The 22760-nt window shown below is 46.9% G+C and overlaps 2 protein-coding genes across 2 annotated transcripts in view; both read right to left on the bottom strand.

Annotated features, from left to right (window-relative positions):
- Window positions 1-22760, bottom strand: part of LOC306798267 (gallinacin-9) — a gene marked incomplete at its 3' end in the record, with an annotated part of 229457 nt that overhangs the window by 187788 nt on the left and 18909 nt on the right. The gene's annotated exons all lie outside the window — the stretch shown is intronic.
- The window catches only part of BLK (BLK proto-oncogene, Src family tyrosine kinase), a 47091-nt gene continuing 25254 nt past the window's right edge, over window positions 924-22760 (bottom strand). The window contains exons 4-13 of the mRNA XM_079298201.1: window positions 20618-20711; window positions 19551-19649; window positions 18424-18527; window positions 11154-11303; window positions 10089-10241; window positions 8338-8517; window positions 7751-7827; window positions 4588-4738; window positions 2693-2824; window positions 924-1220 (exon numbers count right to left, since the gene is read on the bottom strand). Of these exons, the coding sequence (XP_079154327.1) occupies window positions 1012-1220; window positions 2693-2824; window positions 4588-4738; window positions 7751-7827; window positions 8338-8517; window positions 10089-10241; window positions 11154-11303; window positions 18424-18527; window positions 19551-19649; window positions 20618-20711 (1349 nt within the window). The 3' untranslated portion in view covers window positions 924-1011. The remainder of the gene's footprint in view (window positions 1221-2692; window positions 2825-4587; window positions 4739-7750; window positions 7828-8337; window positions 8518-10088; window positions 10242-11153; window positions 11304-18423; window positions 18528-19550; window positions 19650-20617; window positions 20712-22760) is intronic.

Here is a 22760-nt window from a genome sequence, read left to right as displayed (position 1 = left end):
GGCTGGTTCTGGAGCCTGGAGCTCACCCTGTGCTCCTCACACTCCTCCGTGTGCCATCTGTGCCCTTTTTCTTTGCCCTGCACTCCTCAGCCAACTGATTCTCCTGACTGGAGACCACCTGAAGCCTCTTGTGGGCATTCCCCCAGCTTGGAGATTCTCCAGAAACAGGGAAAAGGCATTTGAGCCCTCCCGGCGCTGGGTGCGGAGCGGGACCTGCCGTGCTGCTGCACGGGGAGCTTGTGCAGGGAAGGAGGGAGGGGTTTATTTCCAAAGTATATTTTTTTTACACGATTTTTTACTTCCCGAAAGCAGTCGAGATTCCCTGGGAAGGAGGGACATCTCGTGGCCACAGCACGAAAATCTCTCCTGCTCCTCGGGCATCCCCCGGGTACCAATCCAGCATCACCCCCCGGCCTCTCCCTTCTCCTCCAGGGGCTGGCGGTGGGAAGGAAGGACAGCGGCTCACTCACACCCTGACGCCTCGATAAACAAATGGGAAATCCTCGTATCCAGTTTTTTATTACCGACTTGAGGCGGAGCGGGGGCATCACCCGGCAGGAGCGCTCCGGAGCTGGCGCGGCCCGAGGGGACACGGTGACAGTGACACGGACGGGCTGTGGGACCGCCAGCAGCGCCGTCGGAGCGGGGCAGGGACCCTTCATCCCCGCACCACCCCCTCCCTGGAGCCGCAGCTGCGGAGCTGAGCGGCTTTTCCCCATCCAGGTGGGAGTTTTCTTCGTGCCTGCCAGGTGGGCACAGCCCTCTGAGCCACCTCTTGAGTCTCTGCGACAACCACAGAGGCGGCAGCATCGTGTCCCTCCTCATTCCCCGGCAGGAAGGGCAGCACCGGAGCGTGGTGGCTGTCCCTCATCCTGTCCCCTGCTGTCCATCCATTGCTGTCCCTGCTGTCCTGCATCGCTGTTCCCACTGTCCATCCAGCGCTGTCCCCTCTGTCCCCAGCGCTGTCCCCGCTGTCCCCAGCGCTGTCCCCAGCAGCTGGCGGGGCTGTGCTCACTGCTGCGGCTCGGGCTCGTACTGCTTCTCCGTGGAGGTGTAGAAGTCCTCGAGCACCGACTGCAGGTACTCGAAGGTGGGGCGCTCCTCGGGGTTGGTGCGCCAGCACTTGAGGATGATGCTGTAGAGCTCCCCGGGACACATCTCCGGGCAGGGCATGCGGTAACCCCGCTCCAGGTTGCGAATCACCTCGGGGTTGGTCATTCCTGGAGGAGAACACAGCCCGGCTGGAGTTATTCAGCATCCAGAGAGGGGGGAAAGCTCAGTGTTCCCAGCAGATCCCACCCAGCTGGGATGGAGGGGCTGCGGTGGTTCCTTTATTTGGGAATCATCCCTTCCTCGGGGTGGTGCTTCCCCTCCATCCCTCTGTCCACCCCTGATTCCCTCTCTAAGTTTGGTTTTGCACAGGTATAACTGAGGGAAGGAAAGCCAGCTTGGAGGATCTCTTGTGGCAAGAGGGACATTGAGAGGCTGGAGGAAGGGAACAGAGCTGGGAAGAGGCTGGAGCACCAGGAGAGTGTGAGGGAGCTGGGAAAGGGGCTCAGCCTGGAGAAAAGGAGCCTCAGGAGGAACCTTGTGCCTCTGAAAACTCCTAACAGGAGGGGACAGCCAGGGGAAGTCAGGCTCTTCTTTCAGATAACAAGAGAAAATAGCCTCAGGTTGTACCAAGGGAAATTTTGATCAGATATTAAAAATTATTTCTTCATGGAAAGGATTGTCCAGCCCTGGCACAGCTACCCAGGGCAGTGGTGGAGTCCCCATCCCTGGAGGGATTTACCAGATGTGTAAATGTGGCATTTGGGGACATGGGTCAGTGTTGGCTTTGCCAATGCTGGGTTCATTCAATTTAGTGGCCTTTTGCTACTTAAAGGATTCAGTGATTCTAAGGGACAGCTGTGTGTGTCTGGGCACACTCCAGTGAGTGCCTCCAAACCTGGAGTGACACTGGAACCCTGAAACTCCCTGGACACTCATCCTGCATCCCCAGCACCCTGTACCTGCATAAGGAATCCTGTACCTGGATAAGGAATTGTGTAACTGGTTAAGGAATCCTGTACCTGGATAGGGAATCTTGTACCCAGATAAGGAATCCTGTACCTGGATAAGGAATCCTATACATGGATAAGGAATTGTGTAACTGGATAAGGGATTCTGTACCTGGGTAAGGAACTGTGTACCTAGATAAGGAATCCTGTACCTGGATAAGGAATCCTGTACCTGGATAAGGGATGCTGTACCTGGGTAAGGGATTCTGTAGCCAGATAAGGGATCCTGTGCCTGGATAAGGGATTCTGTATCTAGATAAGGGATCCTGTACATAGATAAGGGATCCTGTACATGGATGAGGGATGCTGTACCTGGATAAGGGATCCTGTACCCAGATAAGGGATTCTGTAGCCAGATAAGGGATTCTGTACCTGGATAAGGGATTCTCTATCTGGATATGGGATTTTGTACACAGATAAGGGATCTTGAACCTGGACAAGGGATCCTGTACATGGATAAGGGATCCTGTACCCAGATAAAGGATCCTGTACCCAGATAAGGCATCCTGTTCCTGGATAAGGGATCCGGTACCCATATAAGGGATTCTGTACTCACATAAAGGATCCTGCACCCAGATAAGGGATTCTGTACCTGGATAAGGGATTCTGTGCCTGGATAAGGGATTCTGTACCTGGATAAGGGATCCTGCCATAGGTGATGATCTCTGTCAGGAGGATCCCAAATGACCACACGTCAGATTTGATGGTGAAAACCCCATAGTTAATGGCCTCTGGAGCTGTCCATTTGATGGGAAATTTGGCACCTGTCCCAAAGGAAACAAAGAGAATTAAGTCCTGGAGTTACAGCATCTCCCTCACCTGTCACAGGCACAAGAATTCCCCAAAACTGATCCCTGGTTCCTTTGGGCTGTTGATCATGGTTTTGTAATTCTTCCTAGGAGAGGGGCTCCAGCTCTGTATATCCTCCTCAGGACTTGCTCCATCCCAGAGCTGGATGGAATATTCAAAACCAATTTTGCAGATTTATTATGGGACAACAACAAAAGGATTTTGTTCTGTAAAATATGTTCTTTGACTTTCACAAGAAAAATTGGATCAGATAATCCTTGAGGTCTCCTGGTACTCTGTGAAATCACTTATTAGAAGGAGGTTGTTTTTAGCAGAAGTGCATAAATATTACAGCAAACATAATTTCTTCAGTCCTTAAAGCTGCATGTTGATATTAAAACCAAAATAAGGCCCCATTTTATATATTGCACACCAAGTTCTTGCTTAGCCCTCTGTGGACAGCACTGACCATAAGGTTGCAATTTCAGTTTAGCTAAGACAAAAAAAAAAAAAAAAAAACAACCAAAAAAAAGGAAACAACCAACAGCAAAATCACCTTAGTAAGTGAAAATTGATCATGTTATGCTGCAGAAGAAACCACATTTTTATTTATACACATCCTTGCAGGACTGGAAATCCAACTGCAGGGTGTGAAATAAGCACCTTGGGTGTTGCACATCACACTCTGAGTGACAAGGCTGGGAAATGCAATCTATAAAGTGAGAATTCTTCAAAACAAAATGAGGTGAGCTGTTATTCCAGAGCAAAGCTAGCTGGAAAAATACTGGGAAAACATTTATGCTGGAAAAGCAGCTCCTTGGGTTATTAACAGAATTATACTGATTTCATCAAAGCTTCTCTTAAGGATAAAACTGCCTTAAAAATTTGCAGCAAAGTCACAATTCCCCTTCATGGCAGTTTCTGAATTACATTTGGGATCTTTTACTGCTCTGAAATAGTTTTGCATATTGAAGAGAGTATAATTTGTATCAAAAAGTATTTTGGGGCAGGAAATTGAAAGGAATATTACCTAACTTACTTTAAAAGGCCACAAAAATGATTAAATTTTCTTTCCTCAGAGTATATTTTAAGGTGAATTTGATCTCATCCCAATTCTAGAAGAGGACAGATTTCCAAATTTGAAAATCTTCTGGTGAGTGCCACTTATGCCTGACATAATGGTTTTATTTCAACCACTTCTGCTACTTTCCCTGATGCTCTGTAGAGTCCCTTTGCAATCTGAATTATTTTGATCTCACACCTGACCTCAGGATAGTCTCAGAAATCTTTTCCAAACTAAATGATTCCATGATTTATTATTCCTCAGCTGTGGAAAGGACATGATGTGGTCAGGGCTTGCTTTGCCTGGCACACCTGGAAGCTGCTGCTGGATCCAGATTTGTGGCTCCAGCTCTGTTATTTCCTTCCCTCTGGACTGAATCCCTGTGAAAACCTGGCCACAGGCAGCATCTTTCACAACCAGAGGTGAAATTTCTCCAGCAAACAACTGGAGAACCAGCAGAACTCCCCCAAACATAACCAAAAGAGTTTTTTTCCCATTTCCATCTGTACTTTTCAGCTGGTTTTATAACCCCCAAGCACTTCTGCCTGCTCCAGAACTGGATTTTGGGGTGTTTCTGTTTCTCCACCTCTTTCCTGGCGCTGACACAGCAGCCAGATGAGCTGTGCCTGGCATTCCTGGGGGCAGGAGGGTGGGAATTAAGGGAATCACACCCACCTTCCTGAGCCAGGTACTCGTCCTCAATGAGCCTGGCCAGGCCAAAATCAGCAATTTTGCAGCAGAGTGTCTCTGAGACGAGGATGTTGGCAGCCCTCAGGTCCCGGTGGATGAAGTTCATGCGCTCGATGTAGGCCATGCCCTCTGCCACCTGGGAGAGGAGGAAGAGCCCACCTTCATCATCATCACCTCCCCATTTTATCTTGGATTCTATGTTTTTTATCATTTTTTTTATCTTGTCATCCACATTTGCAAGGCATGGCACTTTTGCAGGGTTGCATTTATCTCTCCGTGATCACGGATGGATGGATGGATGGATGGACAGGTGGATCAGCAAACAGATAAATAAATTAATAATCCCTTGATATTCAGATATTCAGCTTTACCAGCCTGAGCAGCCCAGTGAAGCAGAACAGAAGCCCCACTCTCTGTTTTGTTCAGAAGTCACAGCCCTGAGTTGTGTCTGCAGCAAAGCAGAAACCACATCACTGCATTCCCAGTTTCTGCCACAAATCTCTCCTCTCCAGTGGGGATTTTAGTCATAAGCATTCCAGGTTAAATATGTGAATTAAGAAAAGAAAAAAAAAATTAAAAAATTCAAACAGGCATAGAATGGCTGGAAGGGACTTCAGGACCTTAGAGATCATCTCATTCCAACTCCTGCCATGGGCAGGGACATCTTCCACTATCCCAGGTTGTTCCAAACCCTGCCCAGACTGATCTTGGACACTTCCAGGGATCCAGGAGCAGTCACAGCTTCTCTGAGCACCCTGTGCCAGGGCCTCCCCACCCTCACAGGGAAGAATTTATTCCTAAAATTTGATTAAAGTACCTGCTGTGAGATGAGTCTCTCTCAATGACAGCAGCAGTATTTCATTGCTGGGTGCTGGGGGTTGAAAAGGGAGATTGATAGAAGCCAGAGATTGCCAGGCTGAGTCTCAGATTTGGACTGGGCATTTATTGGGAAGGTGAGTGTGTCTGTGCAGCCCCTGGCATCCATTAAAGCTTTGAAGTGCCTGTGGGTGAGGGCAGAGCAATTTTCCACTCCATGCAGATTCACATGAGCCTCAGCAGTCACATGTGGTTTCAAACAGGATACTCACACATATTTTCCAAAGCTGCATTTCTAACCTGTGTCAACACCCCTCTAGTGCAAGGGCTGGTTTCTGCAGTGGAAAATGGAAGAATTGATGTAATTTCCTGTCCTGATGTTAATGAGATAGGACCTGGTGCTCAGCCCCTTCCAGCCCAGAGTGTTTTGAAGCATTTACCCTCAAGACTGACCACAGGATCGAGTGCCTCAGCCCTGTGCTAATTTTAACTCCCACGGATGTCATCAGAAATCGTGCTCAGGAGGGTTGGGTGCCTGCTAAGCTGTGATATGACAAACAGATTGCAAAACAGCTCAGCAGACTGCCCTTTCCTTCTTCCAGAGACACCCAGGGATTGTCTGAGTGCCTGTCCTGGGGAGGGGGTGCTGGGGTGGGAGGGGAGAGGATGAAAGTTGTTCTTCCAATTGATGCCAAAGCCTCAGGGATGGATAAAATCCTTCCTACCTGATGCTGGGGGTGATTCCTGTGGGTTTTCATCATTTGGGTATGGGGGTTTGGTTTGTGTTCAGGTATCCTCATCCTGCTGTGTGCTGCAGGGTGCCCAGAGAAGCTGTGGCTGCCCCTGGATCCCTGGAAATGTTCCAGGCCAGGTTGGACAGGGTTTGGAGCAATCTGGGATAGTGGAAGGTGTCTCTGCCCATGGCAGGGGTTGGAATGAGACGATTTTTCAGGTCCTTCCAACCCAACCCATTCCATGATTCCATGATTCTGTAACTTTGCTCTGAGTCACCCAGAGATTGCTCTGGCTGCAGCAATTTCCTCCTGCACAGAAAAGCATCTTGCAAATTTCTGGGAAATCCTCCCACTAAACCCAAGGGATGTGTAATATGGATTAATTTGGATCATTTTCTTTATCCTCAGGAATTTAAAACAAACCACAGGCTATAATTTTCAAGAGAGAGAATGAAACAATGAAAGATGGAGGGAAGGAAGTGGGGATTTCAGGAGAGGAGGGAAGTAATTAAGTCAAATTCCCTACACAGGGAGGGTGAATTTGTCCCCATAACATCTCACAGACAACAATTATGAAGCTGCAGATATGGAAACTTTATCAGTAGTGAAGAGGAAAGGAACAGAAAGAGATTCCACCCCTATGGATGGTTCAAAGTAAAAATGACAGAAGTGACACTGCTTCAAAGAATTTAAATCTTTTCATCCTAGTTAAAACAAGAAGGAATGTCTTCCACTATCATAAAACATTTCCTCAAATATTCAGATTCTCCAGTTGTTAATTAATTTAAAAAATAAGTCTATATAAGGGCTGGAACCACCAAACTTTAAACTTTGTTTCCTCAAGTCCACTTTGACAAGAGAACCTGAGTGATTTTATGGATAAATCCCAGACCTTTATTCAGCCTGATGCTTCAGGAGGTTTTTTCCCCCAGTATTTCCTAATTAACCTAACTCTGCTCTGGATGAGCCAAATTCTATCAGCAGCTGGCTGGGCCCAATGTGCAGTGATTTTGCCATTCTCATTCTTTATGTGGTTTCCCTAATTTTGCTCTATTTGTTTTTAGAGGCACTTCTGGATTAAAATGTTACACTGCAGCTGCAGCTATTAAGATGTGCAGCCTGGGGATGCTTAAAAGTTAAAAGTTTGTTGTCCTAAAGAGCAATATTGCCAGATTTGAGGGTCAGAACATCCTTTATGCCTCATCATCAGAAGGGCAGAACTGCTGGTCCTGCACTGGGACTTGCTTTGTTGAGCTTTGTCTTCTTTTTTTGGTAAAAAGAAAAATAAACTTTTTTTTTTTTCCTGCTGAGAAAGCAGAAAAGCAAAATAAATAAAATCAGACCAAAATAAACTCACCACCTTCCAAAAAACCCCAAACTCCAGATTTCTAGCCCTGCACTAAGCTATCAGAGGGCTGCCCTAAGGACAGAACTGATATGCACATGGATATGAGAGGATGAGGAGAATCCCTAAGAGAACACAGCAGGAGGAGCTGTTTTCCTCCAGGAATCTCTGCTCAGCCTGACTCCAGACTTGCAGGAATTCCACTGAGGCAATAACAAATCTTGGATCCTTTTCCCAGTGACTGTTCACTGACCTGAGCAGAGATATCAATGAGTTTGGGGAGATTCAGTTGGCTTCCCTCTTCTGTCTTCAGGAAATCCAGCAAACACCCTGCAGGAGAGGAGGGACTGCTGTAACTCTTCTGAATTAGCTATAAATTTGTTTTCTCTGGTGCTTCTCTGAATATATGCAACAAATCTGCCTCCATCCTAAAAAAAATCTGAGAAACCAGTATGGGTGTCCACGGGAGCATCTTCCATTAGGAAAGCTCCCAAACAGCCCAAATTCCCCTCTGTTTTGCACAGATCTGTTGCAAACTGCTGAGCATTCATCATTTAAATTATTATAAGCAAGATGGGCAAAAGAAAGGACAATTTCATCATGAGGGGAATAAAACCATGAAACAAACTTCCATTGAGAACAGTGGAGAGGAGAACTTGAAATACTTTCCAAATGGAGTTTTTTCATCACCCAGAAAAGACTCCTTCTGTATTAGAATCAAACTTTTGGGTCATTTTCCTGCAGATTTGCTACAACTCCTGCCCACCCTCACTCTGCACTGGCCAGGTCACCAGAGTGGCTCTGCAGAAGGCCAGCAAAGAGGCCCAGGAGGGTTTTTACCATTGGCCATGTACTCTGTGACAATGTAGATGGGCTGCTTGGTGACCACGGCGTACAACCGGACCAGCTTGTTGTGCTGCAGCTTCTTCATCAGGTTTGCCTCTGCCAAAAAGGCATCAGGATCCATGCTGCCCTCCTTCATGGTCTTCACAGCCACCTTGACGTTGTTCTTGTAGTAGCCTGCAGAGAGATTGTGGTGTTTGGAGGAATTTGGGGCTCTCTGCAGGCTCTGTGGGGTTGTGTAATAAGGAGAGGAGCTGATGGAGCAGAAAGCACAGGATCCCTTGAATCCCGTGTGAAGAAACGTGGTAAATCCCAGTGCCAGCAGGTGTGAGAGGAGAAGGGACACTGATGTCACAGCTGTCAATCCATGGGGCTGCAGCAGGGATTGTCCCTACAGTGAGACCATCCTCACACAACCCTCCCAGACCCTTTCTGGGTGAAACCCCAAGGGTCTCCCACCAGCTGGGCTCTTAAATCATCCAAATGCCATCCAAAAAGACAGGACTGTGCAGTCAGCACATGAACTCAGCCTGGTCCTGTCCACAATCTCGATTTCCAAGGCAACCAGCAACCACACAGAGGGTGGCAAAGGAAGCTGAGCTCCCCCCACTTCCTCTGCTGCTGATTAGGAGTAGGCAGGAAGGCATCAGGGACAGAGATTTGGGGTAAAAAGTGGAACAGAAAGGCAGAAAAAGTGGGGAAATGTCACCCAGGTTCCCTACTGGGTGTGACTGGCATCCCTACAGCTGTGCAGAATTTCCAGTGTCTTGGGTTGCAATGCAGGATGTGACAGCAATGTTTGTTCTGCCCCCATCTGTTAAACCAGCTGGGGCAGTGCCCCTGATCTCCTGGCACATATTCTCTGTTAATGGGCCATCTTTAAACCAGCTGGGCAATCATCTTTATCTTCCCACAGCCCATCCTCCCTCCAGGAGATATCTCCTGTTCATGGCCACTGAGTCCCAGTGCATGGCTGATAAAATTCCATCATCCCACTGGGAGATGCTCCAGCCAGGGCAGGAGCCAAGCCTTTCCTACCCAGAGAAAAACTGAGATTTGGAACACCAGAGCAGCCTTTCCACTGGATTCCAGAGGAAAACTGGACCTTCCCACATCATCCCTGCACCTTCAGAGGAAACTGTACCTTCTCCAGGAGCACTGCTCCAGCTGAACCACATCTGCCACTGCAGGAGGATGCAGCACCATGGAATGGGACTGCTGCCACCACCCTGACTGACTGACTGTGCCAGCTTGGATTCTGACTCTGGCAGGGTTTGGGATTGTTCTTTGTAATACTGCATTTCTATTTTATTTTTCCTAGTAAAGAACTGTTATTCCTAATTTCCATATATTTGCCTGAGAGCCCCTTATTTTTAAAATGATAATAATAATTTGTAGGGAGGGGGTTTACATTCTCCATTTGAAAGAGAAGCTTTTGCCATTCTTCACAGATACCTGTCCTTCAAACCAGGACACCCAGGAACAATGAGTGCATATCCCAAGGGATGAGTAAATAGTGACTTCAACCCCCTCTGAAACCCTTGCTCAACCACTGATCTGTGCAAACATGAACTGTCCAGTCCTTCCCAGGAATCCTCTACACTTCTGTATGTGTGCCCTAAATACGTGTTTGTCCTTAAGGATCTTCACTCCCAGAATATTTATTGCTAGAGGGAACTAAAAGGGAGTTCCACCTCCTCTCTTTATGGTTTTTTTTTTTTTCCTGGAGTGCAGGGAATTCCACTTACCCATCCACACTTCCCCAAACTGCCCACTGCCCAGCTTCTTCACAAGCTTCAGCGCCTCCCGAGGGATCTCCCACTCGTCCTGGGCCCAGGGTCTCTGGGGCACCAGGGATGTGCAGGGGGCTGTGAGGCGCTGGCACAGCCCATCCCCTTTCTCTGGAGGAGGACAGAGCACAGCACAGGTCAGTGGGATGGCACAGAGAACCTCCCTCCATCCACACATCAGGAAAAAACAACCCATAGAAACCTCCACAAGCAAGCAGGCAAGTGGTGAAATCCCCAGCCCTGCAGGGATTGAAAAGCTGTGTGGATGTGACATTTGGGGACATGGGCTAGTGGTGGCCTTGGCAGTTCAGAGGGAAGAGATGGTTTTGTGGTCTTAGAGGGCTTTTCCTCCAGAAGTCTCCATTCTAAGGAAAATCTGAGGAACCAGAGTGGTTATCCACTTGAGCATCCTCCAGGAAAGCTCCCAAACAGCCAAATTCCCCTCTGTTTTGCACAGATCTGTTGCAAATTGCTGAACATTCAAAGTTTAAACTGTTATCTATTTACATCCTCTGTGGTACCCATATGGCTCTAAGTTCCACAATAATGATAATAAACATCAAGGCCAAAGGCTGGACTTGATAATCTTTAGAGACCTTTTTCAACCTAAATGATTCTGTGAAGAAGAGTATGATGATGATGATAACAGCTATTATTATTATTACTATTATTATTACTACTACTATTAACTATTATTAACTATTATTAACTTCCATTATTGCTGTTGAGGGTAATGATGCTGTTTCATAATTCTACAATTTCATGAAGAATTTCAGCCACAGGCATCAAGGCACCCAGAATGGTCCAAAATCAAAGGGAAAATCTCAAAGGGAACCACAGAACAGCAAATTATCCTACCCAGTAACTCCAAACCCTGCTTCCCACACATCCCTCCTGCACATCCTGACAACATTCCCCTCTTTCCTTTCCTGATGGGAGACACATGGAGCAGCTGTGGTGCCTCCCAAACCTGTCCCCACTCTCTTCCAGGACACAGATCCCAAGGGAAGGCAGAGAACTCACGGCTGTAATGGTGGATGAGCTCTGGCAGGCTGGAGAAAGTCATCCTGGGGGAGATGTAGTACCCCCCTCCATCCAGGGAGCGGATCCTGTAGTGTTTGATGACATCCCCGTGGGCAGAATTGCTGTCCCTCACAGACAGGGAATAGGCATCTGGAGAGGGACAGAAGGAGCTGTGAGGACAAACTGCACTCTTGTCAATTGTATTAATTAATTAGTGGGTTTTTTCCTTTTGTTTTTATTTGTTTTTATGTTTTTACTTAGAATTAAATCACAAAGGATTATAAAAAAGGGTCTTTCCCAGCTTCCAGCTGCTTACTTTATGATTTTTTTCTTCAAGGACATCCTGATTCTAAGTCTTAACAGGTGTTTTTCTTCCCCACACAGGTTCACCACTTGTAATGGGTAAACTGCACCACCTAATTAGTGGCTTGTTTTAATTTTCTTCTGTTTCCTCTCAGAGTTAGGATTAAAAATACAAAGGAGATGAATTTTTTTGTGTTCAGACTTGGTTGTTTATTAAATCTTATTTAAAAGTACAGAGAGTTCTGCAACACTTTTAGCTAAAAGCAAATAAAATGGAGGTGAATCTAGGTAGTTACCAGGTCTTTTAAAGCTAAACAGTTCAATAGAGAAGTAATAGCTATATTATTTATACTTTTGACCCAATAACCAAACACTTGTGACCCTCAGTGCAGCACTAATTATCCAACAAAAACTGCTACCTGAAATCATGAAGAAGAAGGAAGAAGACAGAAAGAGACAATGCCCAAGAATCTCTGTCTTGTCCCATACCTATTACTGTATTCTAAAAACCCCAAATTCCAAACTCTCCACCATGTGAAATCACACACTTCTATTTAACTACACACCCTTGATTTTAACTCCATCACTCAAATTTGGAAACTTTCTCCAAGGCCTTAAGGTAAGAGCTGTTCCCCTGGGGGTCAGTGACAAAAAACATGAAAAATTCAAAACTCCCAAACTCCTAAGTCCCAACACACCCCAGTTAGGGACCAGCTGCCTCCTTTTTCCTTGGCTGTTGACAGCTGCAAACCAGCTCTGGCTGATGCCTCTTCCAGGGCAAGTTCCCCAGAATTTACAGCTGCACACTTCCTTCTCTCCAAGGCAAGGGGACAGGATAAAAGTCCATCAGTTCTTAACTGATGCTGTCCAGGCTTCCTGAGTAAAACCTGTCTGTGCTGTGGCAGGGGATCAGCAGCACCTCTCCAGGCAGAGCAATCAGATGTTCCACAGGTCAGGAGGGGCTTTCCACAACTCCACATTCCCATCTGAGCTCTGCCAGCCTCAGCATCATGAAACCAGAATGGTTTGGGTTGGAAAGGACCTTAAATTTCATCCAGTCCCACCCCTGCCATGGGCAGGGACACCTTCCCCTATCCCAGGTTGCTCCAAGCCCCATCCAGCCTGGCCTTGGACACTGCCAGGGATCCAGAAGCAGCCACAGCTTCTCTGGGAATCTGTGCCAGGGCCTCCCCACCCTCACAGGGAAGAATTTCTTCCTAACATCCAATCTAAACCTGTCATCTTTCCATTTAAAGCAATTTAAAGCCATTTTCCTCTGCATTAAACATTCTTAAACCCTGTGCCAAAGTTTAGTGTGGTTCAGCTGGTGGGTACAGAAAGTGGGTGCAGGTGAATTGTCTTATTCAGCCACCTGTGACTGTGGCTAAACCAGATCTAGAGATTCCCATCTGGAATCTTGTCCCTTTTGGGTTTCAGGGGAGCTGCTCAGCCATCCACCACTGCCACCTGCCATTCCCCCTGAGGATGCAAACCAAGAGGTTGGGTTTCAGTGCACAAAAGCATCACTAGATGTTGCTGCAGAGCAGAATTTCCAGCCTGTGTCAGTGTGAGTCAGTGCAGCTTAGCACTGGGGTTTTCTCCCTTTTTGTCTGGATCATATTTCTGCTGTGAGTTGTTACAAGCCTGCTGGGCTGTTCTAAGTCTAATGTGTCACCTGGGCTGATAAACTGCCCATTTTTGATGTTTTTTTTTTTAAATTAAAAGACAGGGCTATACATGTTTAAAAGTGTGTGTCTGTTCATGCAGGATCAAAAAAAGAGGCAGGGCCATTCACAGCAACTCCAAAACTCTAATCCTGCATATGAGGGGAAAGCTTATTAACATAAAATCCTCACTGGTGTTTCTCCATCCCAGAACCAGCAGTTTTCCCTACACTGTTCCTGAAAACCATCTGCATTTATAAAAATCAGCAAAAATCTCCCTCACCTCTGTGCATATTTGCTCTGTTGGAGTGATCATAAATCTTTACAAGCAGAGTATGGAAGAGCCTAAAGTTTTTCCAAGTGGCAGCAATCATTTTGAGAGGGCTCCCTTCCTGCAGAGACCAGATCTGGTGGTGCAAAATTAATGGAAAAACCTGATGGTTTAAATGCAGAGCCAGGGAACCTCAAATTTGATGTGGTGTTCTCCTCATCAGGGGAAGCTTTTCTGATTCTCTTTCCTTCACCAGGAATGTCAGGCAGAAGAGAAATTGAGAAGCCCTTTTGATTAGATCAGAAACAGCCCTGAATTTCTTCAAAGGGGCAATAAAACCTCGAGGGAAAGGCAGGGAAATGGCTCTGCTGGCTCCTCTGTGGTACCCATGTGCCCCTAAGGTCCAAAATAATGATAATAAACATCAAGGCCAGAGGCTGAACTTGATAATCTTAAGAGATCTTTTTCAACCTAAATGATTCTGTGAAGAACAATATGACAATGATGACAACAGCTATTCATTATTATTATTATTACTACTGTTTTTACTATTATTACTATTACTATTATTACTATTATTACTATTACTATTACTATCAATACTATTAACTATTATTAACTCCCATTATTGCTGTTGAGGGTGATGATATTGTTTTAATTTCAAAGAGACTGAAATACTGCCCAGGCCAGGCTGCAGCCCAAGAGAGTTGGGCTGAGAGAGCACCCAGAGGGTGCTTGGGACACAGCTTAGGGTTTGTGTGGGATCTTTTCCAGGGCAAAACCTGCTCAAAGAAGGAGCCAAAGGTGGTGTGAAGGCAGCTGCACTGAGGCCAAGTGATCCTGCAGAAGGAAATGAAGGAGCTGGTGGCAAACACTCTGCAAGGGGATGAGGGAAGGGGAGACCTGCCCTGTTTTCCAGTGTGGTTGTACCCTAAATATTCTCCCACAGGATCTCCTTTCCAAGCCTCAGCAAGCCTTTAAACTCTCCTGCACCTTTCAAACAGAGACAGAGCCAATCTCTCAGCTGTCAGTGTTAATTCTTACCCTGTCATTAAGCTAATGACTGCATCCCAGCCCCAGTCAGAGTTTAGTTTGCTGCAGGGAGTGTGGTGGAGCTTCCCTTGGGAGCTGCCATGCAGAGGCAATGCTGAAGCTGGAAAGATTCAGTTCTTCCTTCACAAAATCACACAGTTTGGGTTGGAAGGGCCCTTAAAACTCATCTTGTTCCACCTCCTGCCATGAGCAGACACCTTCCACTAAACCAGGTTGCTCCAAGCTCCATCCAAGCAGATCCCTGCTCTCAGTGACAGCAGAAAATTAAAATCATTGACTCCTAATTCCCTCTGATGATATCCAGGATAGACAAAAGGAGTTCTTGCTCCTGCACCACATCCTGGCACAGACCTGGACTGGTCAAGAATCCAGAGTACAACATTTATGCAACCATTTCTTCATCAAAAAGTTGACCAGCCCTGGCACAGCTGCAATGGGCAGTGATGGAGTCTCCACTCCTGGAAGGGATTAAAAGCCACGTAGATGTGGCACTTGGGGACATGGTTTAGTCCATTTCCTGCTCCTACAGCTCTCAGTAGCCCCTTAAATCCTCCCAATGGAAGCACAGGAGCTGAGATGGATGCAGAGGCTGAGCATCAGTGAATTCCTGCACAGGAATGCTGCTGGGAGCCAGGAGCCCGTGGCTCAGCACAGCTGGGGAAACGTGTTCCTGCAGCTTTGGGAATAGTTGTCACCTCAGGGGGACTTGGTTTATTTGCAGCAGCTTCAGCAAGAACAGTGCTCTGCCAGTGATTTCACTGCCAGCCTGCTTCCCACACTGTCCCCATATCCCCAGGGTGCTGGATCTGCCTTCTCTGGACTCTGAGAAATGTTGATTCTGAAGATTTGCAGAGTTTCTGCATCTCAGACCATGAGGAAAATGAAGCTCTGCTCAGGATGGGCTGGGAACAGGGGCTGCTCCTAGTCAGGGTGCAGAACCAATCCTGCTGTGCCTGACACATCCCAGTATGAGACAAACTCCTCCCAGTTCAAGGCACTAATGGGGGTTAGCTCAGCCCAGTGCTTGTCTCTGATGGTCAAATTTTGCTGGTGATGTGCCAAGAGAACATCAGGGCTGCAAGGGCAAGGTTAATTCCATGGCATTGCTCTGGGCATCTCTTGGTGGGCCACAGGGAATGCAAAGCACCAGGGAATTGAGCCCCATGGCACATTTGGAGATGCCTGGCTTTGTCTTTTCTCTTTAGAGAGGAAGAAGCTGTGAATTGATGGATTGAATGTGGTCATTCAAGTACCCAAAGCACAGGGTGCTCAGGTAGCAGCTGGACACACAGGATGACTCAGAGGATGAAGTATTGGAAGGAATAACACCCATGTTTTATCCTAAACATCAGAAAAAGCACAGGACAGAGACACATTTGAGCATTTGGGACTCACATGGGGCTTCCATGGAGGGGAACCCACATCTGCTTATGCAGAATATCCCACACCTCATTCTTCTTGACAGCAGAGACAGGGCACTGAGGATATGGTGATTTCTACTTGGGTTTCAGGACTCCACCACCTCTGCTGTGTGACCAAGACCCACCCACACTACAGATAATTGCAGAACAAATGTCCTTGTGTTGGGTTGATGTGGCCAGAAATGTGTATTCTATCACCATCTGTGGCACATACCATCTGCTAATGGGCCATCTTTAAACCAGTTGGGCAATCATCTTTATCTTCCCACAGCCCATCCTCCCTCCAGGAGATATCTCCTGTTCATGGCCACTGAGTCCCAGTGCATGACTGATAAAATTCCATCATCCCACTGGGAGATGCTCCAGCCAGGGGAGGAGCCAAGCCTTTCCTACCCAGACAAAAACTGAGATTTGGAACACCAGAGCAGCCTTTCCCACTGGATTCCAGAGGAAAACTGGACCTTCTCACATCATCCCTGCACCTTCAGAGGAAACTGCACCTTCTCCAGGAGCACTGCTCCAGCTGAACCACATCTGCCACTGCAGGAGGATGCAGCCACCATGGAATGGGACTGTGCCACCACCCTGACTGACTGACTGTGTCAGCTTGGATTCTGACTCTGGCAGGGTTTGGGATTGTTCTTTGTAATACTGTATTTCTATTTTAATTTTCCTAGTAAAGAACTGTTATTCCTAATTCCCATATCTTTGCCTGAGAGCTCCTTAATTTCAAAATTAGAATAATAATTTGTAGGGAGGGGGTTTACATTCTCCATTTCCAAGAGAAACTCCTGCCTTTATTGGCAGACACCTGTCCTCCAAATCAGGACAGTCCTGAACAAGTGCAGGGAAAGGTCTGATCCCATGCATGTGTGGGACCTAGAGATGCCACAAGGACCAGGATCATGTGTGGACAGAGCTTCAGGCACAGCACACGAGGGTTTGCTTTGTGCTGCTCCCTTCTCCTCCTGGGTGCAAGGAACAATCACACCAGCTGCCCAAATATCCCAGCAAACAAAGGGAGAGTGGGAATGGGAGAAACAGGAGAGCAGCAGATGGTGATGAGTCCAAGCCTGATCATTGCAACAGCACCACAAATGTAGCAGGGAAACTGATAAACATCAGAAAAGGTGATTTATAAAATGAAATGCTTAGAAACAGATCCCTTAGATGTTTCCTGAGCTGAATGCTCCCTAAAAATTCTGAAAGATGCAAATCCTTATGGATAGCAGCCTTCCTGCTTCAGCAGGGATGTGTGGAGGTGAGTCCAGGCAGGGGGCAGAGGGGGAAATTCAAAGCAGGATGCCACAGTCTGACACAGCCCCACTGCCTGGAGGGAGGCAGACACAGGAGGGTGAGATTCCAGCTGCTGCATCCAGACCTGGCACTATTTAATTTTCTGGTGATGGTGGAAAGAACAGCTCCCTGGTGGAAGGAACTGCCTTGGAGACTTCCCTTGTGAATAGGAGGAGAAAAGAGACAAGAAAGGAAGAAGGAGGTGCTACAGTAGGCAAGAGCCTTTTGCAGGATGGAGGAACCACTGCTCCCTCTCTTACTGTTTGGCCTGGCCCTTTGGAAGCACTTGTGATTTCAGATGGATGCTCCAACTCCCTACTGATCAGTCACAGTTGGACACCATGATTTAGAGGTTTTCCAACCTAAACAATTCCTTAATTCTATTGGGAAGACACAAAGCACCTTCTTCCATGTGTTAAGGAGAGACTCCTGCATCCATTTGAAAGGAAAGGAACCAACTGGCAGCAAGACTGAAACACTTTCCTGAACTGCTCCATGGATCTGGTTCAGAACAGAGTGATGGGACCACCATGATCATCATTTCCTCTGTGCTGTAAAAACACATCTTGGCCCAGAGGAAGCCAGGAGAAAAAGCAGGAAAGAAACAATATGGAATTTCCATGATACAACCTAAACTAACTTCAAAACTCTATGAATTAATAGCATGGAACAAAGAAATTGAAATTAAATGGATGTGGTTAATAACTACATCCACTACCCAAGAGGAGTGGTCTCAATCCTCTGGCCTTTCCATCATCCCCTTTTCAAAAGTCAGACATGTTCATATGGAAAGAAAGTGGATTAAATCCATCTATCCTGCTCCAGTCACTCTCCTTCCAAAAGTTCTGGTTTGCATAAATTCTTCTTTCTACAGACAATCAGGAAAAGCATGTTTCCCCTGGAAAAACAACTTTTTTCAAAATTCTGCAAGTTTCTGTGGTAAACAGGAGAAATATTCCTTCACGGATACCTTGTAAGAATACCTTAAAAAAAAAAAAAAAAAAAAAAAAAAAAAAAAGGGAAAAAGAAAGAGAGAGAGAGATTTCCTTGGGAAGGAAAAGAAAACCCCTCAACTATTTGGGAAAATCTGCTTATTTGTGTTCCTGTGTCTCTGCCATGAGCTCTGGTGGAAGAGCCACTCTCACCACAGCCAGAACTGCAATTTATGCAGTTCATGAGGAAATCTGTGCTCTCCAAACCCCCAGCTCCCTCCTAGAGCTCTGCTGAAGGTTTTCCAAGCAAGGGCAACAAGGAGGAATTACCTTTGGTGGTTTCACTCTCCCTGACGAGGAAAGAGCCAACTTTGTTCCCAGAAGACAACAGCAGCCGTTCAGCATCTTTTCTGCTCAGAGTTCTAAAATACCACCTGGGAGATAGAAAAGGCAAAAACATGGCTTGAAAAGGAAAAACTCAAAAAAAAAAAAAAAATTCCTTCCAGTTCATTATTTTTTAAAATCATTACAGTGTGAAACTGAAGGTTGTTTTTATCAGCAAGTAGTTTTTTATCTGCTGGAAAGTAGCAGTAAGAGATTGTTTTGGGTAGATTAACACCAGATTTGGGTCACTTTGGGCTTGTTTCACAGCCTGGAAATCAGACAGCATGGGGAGTAGATGGGATGTGCAGTATCCCAAACACAGGAGAAGTTCAGGCTTTGGATACAAAGAGCTTTTATGCCTCAGCCACATTTCTGTGAGCTGCTAAGTATTTGCTGAACTCATTGATGGTTGGGTCCCTCCAAGAAGAGATTGCAGGCAGGACTAATAATTTAGAGCTGAATGCCATAATGGAAGAGAACTCATGGAAAAAAAATTCTCCTTCTGTCTGTGTTATAGGCAAAATAAACTCTCTTGACTCTGTCTTGAGTCTTCCATTCAATCTTCCTTGCAGGGAGGCTGCACCTCATTTAACAAACAGCCCTGTGGGGCTGGGCACTGGCACTCAGTGAAATTGTGAAATTGTTGGTGTGGTCCCTGGCAGATCCAAGACCTGGATCAGTGCACCCCATCCAGAGATTCCCAGTTTATATATGGATATTGTATTGGAAGGTGAAGGGGTTTAACACCATTTGTGTGGGTGGACTGGCCCAGTGGAACCAGAGGATGGTCCCTGAACTTTTCCATTGCCCCTCCCAAACCCTTGTTTTCCACAGTGGGTGCAATCAGTGGGACAAGAACCTTTGCCCACTTTCCCCATAACAACCTCATCTTCCCTTTCCACACCAATATGATGGTTAAAAACTTGTCCTGAGCTTTTGGGCAGCATTGCTTGGGATGAGGAAAGCTCTCCTGCCATGCAGCCCAGCAGTGCAGCTTCCTGCCATCAATAAAGGTCTTGTTGAGATCCAGGGCACTGCACCCTTGTTGACCTCTCAAAACCTTTCCCACTTACTTTTCCTCTTCTAAGCTGTCCACTTGTGCCACGAAGTTGCTGGGGATGTATCCTTTCCTCCCAGTGCTGAGGGATTTTGCCAGCCACCAGTCCCCCTCGCTGCAAAGGGAGCAGAGCAGAAGCTGTGAGTGCCCAGAGGAGGTTTTGTGACAAGCTGGGGCTGTGAGGGTGTGAACTGTGGGGTGTGAGCACTGCAGATGGACTAGAACTCCATAATCCACTCTGCAGTTCCCTCTGGATTCCCTGGGACCAAAACCAGGTGGGAGGCTGCTGGTGTTTCAGGGATTTGTGGAGGTGACAATCTCTTTCCATGAAGGTGGAGCAGCCACAGACCCAAACCTTTGCCACACACCTTGAGAGAGTGGAGGGACATCTGGGTCATGGGGTTTAATTTGTGTCTTCAACAGGGCATTGGAGTCCTTTCTGCTCCTTCCTTTGTGTCCCAGACACCCCACCTTGCTGTCCCACTGCTGACTGAGCCCCCAGCATGACCCAAAGCCATCCCCATGCAGGGGCTTCTCCATCTCCTTGTCCCACAGGTGGCATCTGGGTGAGAAATGTCACCTCTGGAGGCCACTTCACACAGCAGCCAACACTGGAGCAGCCCTCCAGGGTCTGGGGGCCCCAAGGCCACCTCTGCCCTGTTATGGACTGGGCCCCTTCTGTGGGGAGTTTGAGAAGTTGAAATGAAACCTCACGAGTGTCTGGCTCAGTTCTGTCCTTTCCTCTGACTACACCCAACCCACATCCTTTGCAGAAGCAGAATCAGCACAAACACAGGACAGGAGCTGTTTTTTGCTGTTGTTGTTATTTATGCTACCTCTGCACCCACAGGCACTGAGGGTTCCAGTGTCACCCAGGCAGGGACAATACCCATCCCCAGAGTGTCTGTGACCCATGGAAATGTCACAGAGAGAACAAAGTACCCACAGCCACGCTCTGGAGCCAAGCCAAGGCTCAGGCTCAGCTCTGGTCAGCTGCAAAGTGCTGGCTGACCCCAAGGTTCCCCCTTTCTCAGCCTCCCTGGGCTCATTCTTTGAATTTCCTCCTGGCAGCAGCTCACTTACTTGGAGAGGACCTGGAGTTTCTCCCCTTTGACCAGCTCCAGGTCACGGTCACTTGAGGCAGGGAAATCGTACAGTGCAACCACAAACAATTGATCTGAAAGAAGAATGAACTGCTTTGAATGCAGACTGTTCTTGAGTGGCTGGGAGCACACCTGGGGGTATGGTGGAGCCCCTAAACACAGGGGTCTGTCATCCTCTCACCCCCAAATCCAACCTTTCCACCAGCCCAGCTTTCCTGCTCACCACAACCTCTGCTCAAGGACTAATACTGATTTAGCAAAGCATTTCCTGTGCATATATTTTTAAAACACTCAGAACCACCCCCCCATCCACAAAACCCAGACTGTCAACAAGAGAAAAGGGTTTGTGTGGAATTAGAAGGGCCATAAATGACCTGTCAGAGTTCAGCCTGAGTTTTACACAGTGGTAAATGAAAACTGCAACACTTCCCAAGGTGGCTGTGGAATGTGAAATGAAATGTCACAATGTGGGGTTTTTGATTGAAAAAAGCATAAAGACATTGCACTTTCTGTTATTTGAGGCTGTTTCTAGGATTTAGCTCTCCCTGGGTTCATGGTCTGTGTTTTGGGCTCATCTTGTTATTCCTCCCTCTTGAACACTTTTCCTTGCAGATCACAGAATGAATCACAGGATTGGGTAGGAAGGGACCTTAAAGATCATCCCATTCCAGACCCCTGCCATGGACAGGGACACCTTCCACTATCCCAGGTGGCTCCAAGCCCCATCCAGCCTGGCCTTGGACACTTGGAGCAGCCACAGATTGTTTGGGCACCCTGTGCCAGGGCTCCCCATCCTCCCAGGGAAGAGCTCCTTCCTCACATCTAACCCAAAACTGTTCTGTGCCAGTTTAAAACTGCTGCCCCCTGTCCTACCACTATCTGCCCATTATAAAAAATGCCTCTCTCTCCTTTTTCTGAGCCTTGTCCACATTCCACAATACTCTGACTCAGCCCAGGGCTGATCCCTGTGGGTTGGAGCTGAATCTCTTGGTTTGCAAACCCTGGAGGTGTCAGAGCTGATCTTGGGGAAGTGGTGCAGCCCTTCCCCTGTGCTCTGCACGCTCAGAGCTGCTGAAGCAGAAAAGAGCAGCTATTCTGGGGCAAATCGAAATTTATAAAAAGAATCAGCACATGCACAGGATCACAAAAATCAAACCGTGGTGATAAAGAGAAGGAGAAGGAGGCAAAGAAGAAGGAGGTGGAGGAGGAGGAGAAGGGGAATAAGGAGAAACAGAAAAAGAAAAACAGGATAAAAATTAAAATAAAATTTAAAGGGAAAGAAAGGAAAAGGAAAAGAAAAATGAAAAGGGAAAGAAAAAGGAAAAGGGGAAGAAAAAGGAGAAGAAAAAGGAGAAGAAAAAGAAGAAGGAAAAGAAAAAGAAGAAGGAAAAGAAAAAAAAAAAAAAAAAGGAGAAAAAAAAGGAAAAAAAAAAGGAGAAAAAAAAGAAGAAGAAAAAAAAAAAGAAAAAGGAAAAGAAAAAGAAAAAGAAAAAGAAAAAGAAAAAGAAAAAGGAAAAAAAAAAGAAGAAGAAAAAGAAAAAGAAAAAGGAAAAAAAGAAAAAGAAAAAGAATGGGAACTGTGCTGCAGCAAGACTTCAGCTCATGCTCAGCCTAATTGATGCACTGAGAGCTATGGACAGCCTATTATTAGCATTTTTCAAAACAGCCTGTCAAGCCACTGTCTTCGGGTGACCTTTCCAAATAATGCCACCAGCAAGGGAGCCAGACTGGCCCTTTGTCACAGCAAGATAACCATGTCTCTGGGGCAGCTTGGGGTTCTGTGCAAGGCTGGCTGCTGCCCTGATGGTAATTTGTTAGGGAGGAGAAAGGGTCAGCGTGGGAGGAAGGGAAAGCAGAGCCCTGAGCAGCTCCCTCCAGGCTTTGGAGAAGGAAATCAGAGATCCATGAGAGGTTCCAGCAGAGCCTCTCTCCCAGGATGGGAAAAGGATGCTCAGTCACAAGGGAGAATGCTTTGAAGTCTGAAAATAGCTGGCACGGTTGGGGGCTTCCCCTTGAGGCAGCTGGAATTAGCAAAGCACCCAAACTCTCTGTCTGCCTCCTTGAGAAAGTTGTTATCACACATCTGCTCAGACATGAAAGGGTTTGGGGCATCAGCCTCCTGT

The sequence above is a fragment of the Erithacus rubecula genome (genome assembly GCF_903797595.1).
Source record: "Erithacus rubecula genome assembly, chromosome: 2".
Taxonomy (NCBI): domain Eukaryota; kingdom Metazoa; phylum Chordata; class Aves; order Passeriformes; family Muscicapidae; genus Erithacus; species Erithacus rubecula.
This window is presented reverse-complemented; position numbering and strand designations above follow the sequence as displayed.